Genomic DNA, 10821 nt, shown 5'->3' on the forward strand with positions numbered 1-10821 from the left:
TTCTGCTGAGATGTTCTCTCTGCTCTTCTCACCTCCCGAATTCCTGACCATTCTTTAAGACTCAGACCCACATACATCTCCTTAAAGCCTCCAGGCCCACACGCACTAGGGGATTATGTGTAGGTGTGTGAACTCCTTGAGGATGGAACACCTTCAATTCTTTTCAACACTGCCCCAAGCAGCCTTCCCACCATACACGGAGCAAAGCAAATACTGTGGCTCTCGCCTCCCCTTGTTCCCTCAGGACCTCGCAGCCTTCAGTTCACTCAACCCAAGATCTCAAGTTTTCAAAGAAATGAAGAGCTTGAAGGCTTCTGTCTCGCAAGTTAGTCACTGATGAGGCAGAAGGGTTTGGCTCCTGCTTCCTCACGTTTGTTTTGCACACACACAATGGTCTTGATACATTTAGTGGGTATTTGCAACGGGATGTGGCTGGCCCAACTGTCAGCCAACCTTCATGTTTTTCATAGCCCCCAGGAAGTCAACTGAAGAGTTCAAAGAATTGAGAAGTTAAGCCAATTTACTTAAAATAATGTTTGACTTTCTCTGTCAATATATATGTGTATTTTCTGCAAGGTTACAAAAACTGGAACATACATTAAAACAACAATTTTCAGTGGCATCTGCAGCAACTAATTCTAGAGAATTGTCTTATTCAATAGCTTTTCTTACTTATATGGAACTAAACCTTAATCTGCTTTTCAGATATGAAATATATTCATGATTCTGTCTCAAAATATGAAATCAAAAGTTAGTATTATAACTCCCAGCTAACTGTCATATTAATTCATCTGGATGAATTTTGTGGTACTGAACTCTGACAATGCTCAGTGTGTCAAAGCAAACACCTGCCCCGTCCCACGCCTACCCCAAAAACAAACGAGAGGCCTTTATAGGTTGCAAGTCCTGGTCTGGTTTATTTATAAAGCAATAAATATTAGAAGCACAAACAAATTGCACGTGTGTAAACAAACTGTACAATGATTGATGAAAGATGAGGGAAGGTGGTTCGGAAGACTCCAAGAAGCATAATAGCATCATCCTGACTGGAAGGTAGATAGAGAGAGAAGGCACCTTAGAAGCATTTGCGGTGGACAATGGAAGGGCCTGCCTCATCGTACTCTTGCTTGCTAATCCACATCTGCTGGAAGGTGGACAGAGAGGCCAGGATGGAGCCCCCAATCCAGACAGAGTATTTACGCTCAGGGGGAGCAATAATCTGCAGAAAGAAAACAAAAACTTCCAGTGAACTCTGAAGTTCCAAGCAAGGGAGCAAATAACATTGTTGGGAGGGTTCACAGAAAAAAAACATTAGATACTAATTCGCTACAATGTGGGATATGTCATACCACAAAATAATGTGGCCAATCAAGTTATATGAACTCACCTCTATTTCATCATTTCTATTATTAAAGATATATTCTATTATTAAAATGGAATTTCTCCACTTATCTAGAGTATAATTTGGCAACAAGCTAAATATATAGTGGAGGCTAGCCCAAAAGTTGGGGCTTTAAAAATGTATTCAAAGATTTTGTTGCGTGTGTGTGTGTCTTTTTTGGTCAAAGATTTATTTTTATTCACTGCTTAAAAGCATTTTGGAAGTTACCTATCTTGGGAAAAGTGCTAAGAAAATCAGAAAAAGTGGTAGAAAAACTAATAGGTAAAGTTTGTAGGAGACAGGAAACTGAGTATGAGGGGAAAAGGAATTAGGAACGTAATTCTGCTTAGAATACCAAGACTTGCCTTGGATCTCCCACTCACAAAAGTTCTTTACCTTAATCTTCATGGTGCTAGGAGCCAGGGCAGTGATTTCCTTCTGCATACGATCAGCAATACCAGGGTACATAGTGGTGCCTCCAGATAAGACATTGTTGGCATACAGGTCCTTGCGGATATCAATGTCACACTTCATGATGCTATTGTAAGTTGTTTCATGGATGCCAGCAGATTCCATACCTAGGAACAAGTCACACACACACACACACACATCACAGTGCATTCGGGTCAAGGTAGGGGGAAGAGAACAGGACTTCTTTGTGTGGGTGAGCTGTCACCATTTGTCTCTGAAACATATGTTGCCCTATAAGACACACTGCAGGGTGCAATGGATGCCTCACAGTTAATCCAAAATACAATGCCAAGAAAGGAGCAACTGTGCTTAGCACCTGTTTCGTGTAAACACCTCCTGAAACTATCAGATGTATGAAGATGTATTGGAAAAGGAAAAGATACACGTTTAAACTTACAATGAATGTGATTTTATGGACTTAAATCAGATCCTGACAAAGTTCCTCGTGGAAAGCATTGCTTAGGAAGGATATTTGTTGACATACCAGTGTCCAGTTATTAATATGAGTAGGAATGTTATTGCATTTAATGATGAGTAACTTGGAAAATCCAGCTACTTGGTAATGAAACTTACTGGAATAAGTCAGCTCTTGTGAAATAGCCCTTTTCCTGCAGATATGTGATATTCAGTTACTACTCTGTGTCATCCTTTATTTTGAGATGAACTCAGTGTGTCATCCTTTATATCACTAGAGCAGAACATAGACTTTCCCTTTAATGAGCCATCAGGACTTGAGGTTGAGCTGTGTGGGAGTCCAAACTTTGACTTCTTTTAACTCAAGAGCTTCTTGAGCCTTCTAGATTTCACTCTGGGAGACCCTAAGATTTCCAGGGAAAATCGTGCCTCTGCACCAGACCCTACAACTCACCAATGAAGGAGGGCTGGAAGAGCGTCTCAGGACAGCGGAAGCGCTCATTGCCAATAGTGATGACTTGGCCATCAGGCAGTTCATAGCTCTTCTCCAGGGAGGAGGAAGAGGCAGCTGTGGCCATCTCATTCTCAAAATCCAGGGCGACATAGCACAGCTTCTCCTTAATGTCACGGACAATTTCACGTTCAGCTGCAGAAATAAAGAGTATCACAGTCATGCTCTGCAGCAAGAAGTCAACTGTCGGGAGGTAGGTGGATTCAGTGAGGGAGGAAGAAAGCAGACCCACACTGTGGCAGATGAGACACACACACACTCACCAGTGGTGACAAAGGAGTAGCCACGCTCAGTGAGGATCTTCATGAGGTAGTCAGTGAGGTCCCGACCAGCCAGATCCAGACGCATGATGGCATGGGGCAAAGCATAGCCCTCGTAGATGGGGACATTGTGAGTTACACCATCCCCAGAGTCCAGAACAATGCCTGCCCAGGGAAGCAGACAAGAACAAGGTAAATTCCTGAGGACAACACCACTGCTTTAGCCATGGCAAAGCCTGCTTCCAATCTTGGCTAAGAGATGCTAGCAATGGGCATTGATCCAGATGAAATTAGATTCCTTACACACAAAGAATAAAAATGAGCATCATGGATACTAAATCTGAAGAAAACTGCAGCTCATCCTTTTAACTATTATAGTAGAAAAAATTCCCAGGGACACTTTCAAATGACCATCCTTCTTATCAGCCATGAGCGCACATTATGTAAGCACCCAAGTGTGTTTTTCTTTGCTCCTATTGAACTTACATCTTTCTCTCTCTTTTGACTCAGACCCCACAGGGAATGTATTCTCCTTGGGGATGCTTGCCCAGGTGATATGATGGTTTAAACACATAACAATGACTGCTGCACTCCAAGTTGCTACATTGCGCTGAGCTTTAAATAAGGGAAAGACCTAACTCCACAAGCTATCAGCTCCCACAGTAAGTGTGCTCTGAATCTAACCTCAGGGCACTATTGTTGCCTCTCTCTCTTAGCACAGACCTTGCTAGGGAATGGGAGGAAAGGAATTATCCCTTTTTCAATTGGGGGATCTGATTCACAGCAAGGTCGGTGACTTGGGAATGTGATTAGTCAGTAACTGTCCCCAGAGCCCTGCATACCTGTGGTGCGGCCAGAAGCATACAGGGATAGCACTGCCTGGATGGCCACGTACATGGCAGGGACATTGAAGGTCTCAAACATGATCTGAGTCATCTTCTCCCGGTTGGCCTTGGGGTTCAGCGGGGCCTCTGTGAGCAGGGTGGGGTGCTCCTCGGGAGCCACCCGGAGCTCGTTGTAGAAGGTGTGGTGCCAGATCTTCTCCATGTCGTCCCAGTTGGTGATGATACCGTGCTCGATGGGGTACTTCAGGGTCAGGATGCCTCGCTTGCTCTGGGCTTCATCACCTACATAGGAGTCCTTCTGACCCATACCCACCATAACTCCCTATGAGAAGGAAAAAATGAGAAAATCATGTCCTCGCCATGTCAAGAATATAATCAGTGTCTTGTCCATTTATATCTAACTGCCCAAGTCAAGGAACATATTTAAATACCAGAAATAATAAGCAATAGGATTTTATCCCAATTTAGAAGAATTATTTAAAAATCAGTCTTTTACCTTCTCCCCACTCCCCCAAAGATGTATAATTCTATTGTTGAGAATAGAACTCAGGAGAGAATGAAGCTGTTTCACTGAAGAAGCAGAGCCTCACCTCACCTTAAAAATATCATATGCCTTCATTAAATTATTAAGCTCATCACCCATGTCAACTGGGATATAGATGACTGCATTTTGGAATGACTGAATTAATGACACATTGTATTTCTCCTAAGAAAAAGATTTTGACATTCAAGTGAACACATAATGATGGGCTGCTATGCCATCCTCACTCCAACAGTGAAATTCAGCCTGTCCAGAGCTGTCCTGGAGTCATTCGTCAGCTCTGAGAACTAAGCTCTCCTCCTTGGCAGCCTGTCTGGCCAGGCATGTGACAAACCCAGAGAGCATGGCATTTCTTTTAATAAACGAGGTGGTATGTCGCTATCACCATGGCACTTGCTGCCTCTGTCATGCCTGGCTTCTAAAAATGCAGCAGCCAGGAAGGAGATAGATTACACCTTTGGGGAACCCTGTAAACTGGCTGCGAACATGAGAGAGGAATGTGGATTGGGTCCTGGTCGGTTGGGAGAGGTTATATTGTTAGAAGTTTTAAACAGGACTGAAAAGAGAGGACAAGGAAGAAAATGAAGTGTATAAGGCAGAGGAGACACTAAGGACTCAAAGTCCAAAAGGCCGTAAGTGGAGAGAAACTGGTGGCCTTCACACCCGGGAGTGCCACCCTTTGAGAGGCCTGCCACTCAGGTGTACATTTCTCAGTATGTTGGGGTTTGGGGGGGGGTGGTATTGCTTGCCTTGGCTTGGATTTGAAGTGGATCCGCCTTTTCTAAATTGGGCCTAAAGAGTTCATCGAACAAGAGGGTCAGGTGAGAGCCATTTCCTAGATCGCTGGACTGAAAGGGTCACAAGTGGGACTGGGGGCTCCGCGGGAAGTTTACCTGGTGCCGCGGGCGGCCCACGATGGACGGGAAGACAGCGCGGGGCGCGTCATCGCCCGCAAAGCCGGCCTTCACCAGCCCAGAGCCGTTGTCGCACACCAGGGCGGTGGTCTCCTCGTCGTCACACATCTTGGCACAGCTTCAGGGGGTTCTGCAGGTTGAGGAGGAGAGGCGGACCACGCTCAGCTGCCTGTGCAGCTGGCCTTCTCCGCACCCAGAGGAGGGGACAGAGTAGAAGGGGGTTTGTGGGGACTGGACAGGGGGTTGGGCGGGGAACACTCCTGCCACCTCCCTTCCCCTCGAGTCAAAAAAGGGAGGGAAGAAACCGCGGAAGAGACTGGGGACAGAGAAGGGCAGAGGAATCCACCCAGGCTCCCTGGCCAAGAGTTCCACCTAGGGTGCCAGGTGCAAGGAGGGACCCATGAAACCCAGCCCTTTAGTCCTCCCCAGCCCTTTAACTTTCTTTCTTTTCACCAACTGGGAGCACGATCTCCAGCCCTGTCCGTATCGCCATGCCTGTGCCCCAGATGGAGGGGAAAGCACGACCCTTGGGGAGCCACAAAATTCCCCTTCTTAGAGCCCCTGCGAGGTCCTGCGAGGACCGACGCCCAGGACAAAATAAGCTAGAACCAAATAAAGTGTGGGCTTAAAAAAAAAAAAAGGGAGTCGTAGAGCGGCAGGAGCCGGGGCGCTGGCTGAGGACCGGCCGAGCGGGCCAGGTGGCGGCGCGGGGCTGGAGTCCGGCGCGGCCCGCGGACCTGGCGAGAAGTGAGCGCGCAAGGCCGGGCGCTGACTCACCGTCGGCGGGGCGGGTCGGCTCGGCTCGGCTCAGCTCGGCTCGGGCGGCGGCGGGCTCTGGGTGGCTGGCTCCAGGAGGGCCGCTTTATAGAACGCTGATGGACAGGGTCAGTTGGAGCAGCCGGGGGCAGGAGTGGGGGGCCCGGTCTGCCACCTTGCCTTATTTGGTCCCCTTCGCACCCGCTAGGACTGCCGAGGCCATTCATGGAGCCAAGGGCAGGGGAGAGGATCAGCCAGGGGGCCCCCAGACCATGTAAGGAAGGGGAGGGGGCAGCCAGGGGGATGGCCAAATAGGGAGCTGGGGAGGGGCAGGCGGTGAAGGGTAGGGGGCAGGGGAAGACTGAGTGACGCCAGCCCACCCCTCCCCTCCCCTCCCCTCCCCTCCCCTCCCCTCCCCTCCCCTCCCCTCCCCTCCCCTCCCCTCCCCTCCCCTCCCCTCCCCTCCCCTCCCCTCCCCTCCCCTCCCCCTTTCTGGGGTGGGGGTGCTCCCTGGATGGGCTGTGGATTCGGTCCTCCGCAGCCCAGCCAGCCTTGGGGACAATAAGCCACATGCAGTGGGAAGGCTTGGCGCCCTGCCCTCTGCTGAGGGGTCCTGACAGCTGGGCCAGGGCAGCAGGGGAGCAACAGCGGCTTCTCATCTTCCAGGGCTGCCAGGAGCACAAAGGACACCACAGCAGCACATCTGAGTGGCTGCAAAAGGGGCACCCGGGACAGGGCACCCTTCTCGTCTATTCCCCACCAGCCTGGATGGCTTTACTCAGAGAGCTAGGGCTGGGCTCATCTAGGTCAGAAAGCTGAGATTAACCAAGGCCACCCCAGTTCCGGCCCATGCATGGATCAGGGTCTGGCCAGGGAAGAGTCAGAAAAGGGTTTCTGTGAGAGCTTGACCAAGTCTTCCTGGAGAAGGGACCAGGTTTACCCCAGCCCAATTATTGGGTAGCCCTCATCCATGCTGCGGGAGTCTTGCTCCAATTCAGACTCTGGTCTTCAGGTCAGAAAAGGATCCCCTGCTGCCAAAGTGAATAAAGGAACAAATGCCAAAAATAGCTTGCTCACCTGATGGTGGGGAGATGAGCATCTTTCAACTGGGGGCAGAGGCCTTCATTCCAGGTGGAGACAAGACTGAAAAGGCAAATACTTTGATGGAGAACATAGCAGCAACTTAAACTGAGAATACACCAATCCTTGCCACTCAAAGTGCAGCCTGTGGACAAGCAGTATTGTCATAACCCGGAAATGAGCTAGAAATGCAGTCTCAAGTGCCATCCCAATCCGCTTTTCAGCAAGATCCTCATTTGCTTGGTGTGTACATTAAAGTGTGAGAAGCATTGGCGTAAATGACAGATATCAACTCCTCTGTGGAAAACAGATTTTGCAGGATCTTGAAGTTTTGAGAAGGAAAAAGAAAAATGGCATGAAATAAGGAGAGGGGGAAGGAAGAGGGAGATGTAAGAAGGACACAGATCACTAGTTTGCCCTGGGGTGCCCTGCATTCTCAGTTCTTGACTGGCGCTTTGATTTTTAATGCTTGTGTTTTTCCTCCAGTTCACACCAGTTAAAAATAGAAAACTGGGCACTGGCATCTCTCTCTAGAGTGGTCTTGGGTTGATATGCTGAGGAGGCCTGCTGATTAGATACTTGTCCCGACTGGGGAATGCTGGGCCCTCCCCTCTGAACTCCCCAACCATGTTTGGGTTGGTCTGGAGAAGAAACGCGAGGGCAGCTGTGTGGTGGGACTGGGTAAGAGGCCTGGCTGAGATTACTCCGTGCAGCACAGCAGGCATTTTACAGTAAAAATGTTTATCGACAGGATGCCAAGGGTAGAACTGCCTCCTCTCGTGAAAATATAGAAAAACCAAGGAAAAGGAGAAATGGGACTGGTGTCAGTCAGACAGACCTGGGCTCAAATGCTGCCTCCATCACTTACTACTTACTATCTGTTTGGTCTTGAGCAAGACACTTAACCTTCCCAAGCCCCAAGTTTTCCCTCTCAAAAGCGATACCCTAACACTTCCCGCAGAGGTGATTGTGTATTGTAATAATTAGAAACAAATGCTGTATGTGAGATGGAAGATACAAAGCAAATTGTATGCGTAATAATGATACTTTTGGAGGCAGTAGTAGCTCTGCCTTTTAAAGAATCAGGTTGATTTCATTCTTCATTGACTCAGCAAATCTTTGCAGGACGAGAACTGTACTAGTTAAGGATTCAGTGATAAATAAAACAGAACAGGACTCATCCTCCGTGGCAATTACAGCAAAGTCAGACAGCTATGGCACAAACTGGGAAGGAAAAAGAGGTATCAGCAGGATAGTCACAAAAAGGGAAGGGGAGTCTGAAAGAGTTTCCAAGAAAGGCTTCCTGAGGAATGTTGTTCGTTTTTAAAAGTAGAGCAGAACTGAAGTTTATGAACATTTGTGTGAGAAAAAGAGTTTCTACATGGGAACGGCTGATGAGAGAGTCCCACTTTCACTGCTATAGGTGCAAGCACTCTCAGGAATGGAAAACCATGGTTATTGACCTCAGTCCTTCACACAGGCTTCCGGGGCCTAGGAGGCCACTTCCAGCTCCCTCATCTCAGGCCCACTGGCTCTAGTGGGAGGCGGGTAGAACAGTGGAGGACTCACAGCAGTTTTGTGGAACAATATTCACCCTTAAAATATTTGAAAAATATATTTCCCATTCCACTCATTTTCACCGCTTAACACTCAAAACACTGTATTTTCATATGTATTATGTGTGTGGCAAGAAAGAATGCTTATTTGATATTTACTATTTGTATTACTGCTCGATTTCCACATTTTATTTTATTTTTATGTATTTGTGTGTTTGCTTCAGACAGCGTCTCCCTCTGTTACCCAGGTATAATCAGGTATAATGAGGTGCAGCGGTATAATCAGGACTCACTGCAGCCTCGACCTCCCAGGCTCAGGTGATCCTCCCATCTTAGCTGATCCTCCCACCTCAGCCTCCCAAACAGCTGGGACTACAGGTACACGCCAACACACCCAACTAATTTTTGTATTTGTTGAAGTGACGGGGTTTCACTGTGTTGCCTAGACTGGTCTCAAGCTCCTGGACTCAAGTGATCTGCCAGCCTCAGTTTCCCAAAGTGCTGGGATTACAGGCATGAGCCACCAAGCCCAGCCTTGAGTTCCACATTTTAAAAACTTTGAACCTTATTTTATATATTTTAAAATGTAAAGCAACAGGAAAGTAAGATTTCATGACTGACTTTTATTTAAACAACTTTTTATGGATCCACTTAATTTGAAAATTGAGATTGGCTTTTTAAGTATATAAAAATGACATCTCAAAACCAAAAAAAATTACAAAACAAAGAAAAAAAAAGTGACATCTCCTCTTTGGTGCATTCTAGATTTTTTTTTATTATGGTAAAATATGCATAATATCAAATTTACTCTCTTAACCATTTAGAAATACACAGTTCAAAAGTGCTCAGTGCATTCACATCAGTCCCAATGTTATTTTTTTATTGCTAATTGTGACGAAACTGTGCTTCCTGCAGTTTGAGAAAGACTGGTTTCTATCCTGTGAGTTGGGGAACCACTGAGCCTTTTTTGTCCGAGGTCACACAGGTGAGCAAATGGTAGAGTGACAATTCAAACTCGGGCACCTGGCTTTAAGCCCTGTTCCCAACCACCACCAAAACTACCTTCACATATACTTGGTCTGCTATTTCTCAGAATGTGATGCTAAAACTGCCTCCAGCCAAATTACCTAGACCGCCTAATAGAAATTCCGATTCCTGGGTTCCACCCTGGAAGATTGAATCTGCATTTTCAATGAGCCCTAACCCTTTTCCCCCAGGTACGTTTCTCTGCAGAGTGAAAAACTTAGCGGCACTGCTTGGCTGTTCTCTCCGAAGCCCACAGAGCTTTGCTGGATGCTGTACAAGCTGCCAGTGCTGGCTGGAGGCCAGGTTGGCTGACCTTGTAGATCCCAGTGGGATGGCAGAGCTGGGGCGGGTCCCCAGGGCTTTCGAGGGCCAGCGAGGCCCTTCTCGGCATGGACTGGCCATGAGGGAGACGTGCAGGGCAAACCGAAGGAACAGAAGGTGGGACAGTTCCCACTGCCCTTGCCTAGGGGGAAGTCTGTTTCATCCACCATCTGCTGGGATCTGGAAGGGAGCGGCCCGGCCTCCTCCCCGGCACTGGGGGATTAGCAGTCACTTATCTCAGCTGTTCCTCCATTCGGAGGTGTCACAGTATTTACAGAGAAGCCAGAAACAGACAGAGCCACACTTAATTCCTGCCCATGAGCCCTCCCCATCCCCTCCCGTCCCTCCTGCAGTCTGTGTGCCAGAGGGAGGGAGAGCCTCGGTTTAGATCAGATCGGGGGGGGAGGATCTAGCCTTCCTAAACATTCCTATTTTCTTTGCCTACACATTTGTTCACCCCCTCCGCCCTCTGACTGGAGCTGGGTTTCAGTTTTCATTAAAAGGAGAAAGTGACGGGATGATGAGGGCTGCAGGCCCCCACGCATCCTGGTGTTCAGAATCCAATATATGAGGCATGGCTAATCTTCACAGCATACTTCCCCGTGTTTTATATGCAACCACCAAGAGGATTAACCCAGGCAGAGGGTATTTGGCCCCAGATGGATTCTGCTCTTGGTAGATCCCAGCCGTCACTGTCTTCTAACATGATAGGACCAACTGTAATGAACCAGTTAATACGATTCAG

General features: G+C 47.8%; 1 protein-coding gene across 1 annotated transcript; it reads right to left on the reverse strand.

The window, feature by feature from the left end:
* Positions 1-889: 889 nt before the first annotated feature.
* On the reverse strand, positions 890-6173 carry ACTC1 (actin alpha cardiac muscle 1). The gene is made up of 7 exons (XM_005559097.5): positions 6115-6173; positions 5317-5467; positions 3880-4204; positions 3041-3202; positions 2721-2912; positions 1778-1959; positions 890-1219 (listed from the first exon to the last, which is right to left on the reverse strand). The coding sequence occupies exons 2-7, from the start codon at positions 5443-5445 to the stop codon at positions 1076-1078; spliced, it is 1134 nt and encodes a 377-aa protein (XP_005559154.1). The 5' UTR covers positions 5446-5467; positions 6115-6173; the 3' UTR covers positions 890-1075.
* Positions 6174-10821: the final 4648 nt, after the last annotated feature.

The sequence above is a fragment of the Macaca fascicularis genome, chromosome 7 (genome assembly GCF_037993035.2).
Source record: "Macaca fascicularis isolate 582-1 chromosome 7, T2T-MFA8v1.1".
NCBI classification, from domain to species: Eukaryota; Metazoa; Chordata; class Mammalia; order Primates; family Cercopithecidae; genus Macaca; species Macaca fascicularis.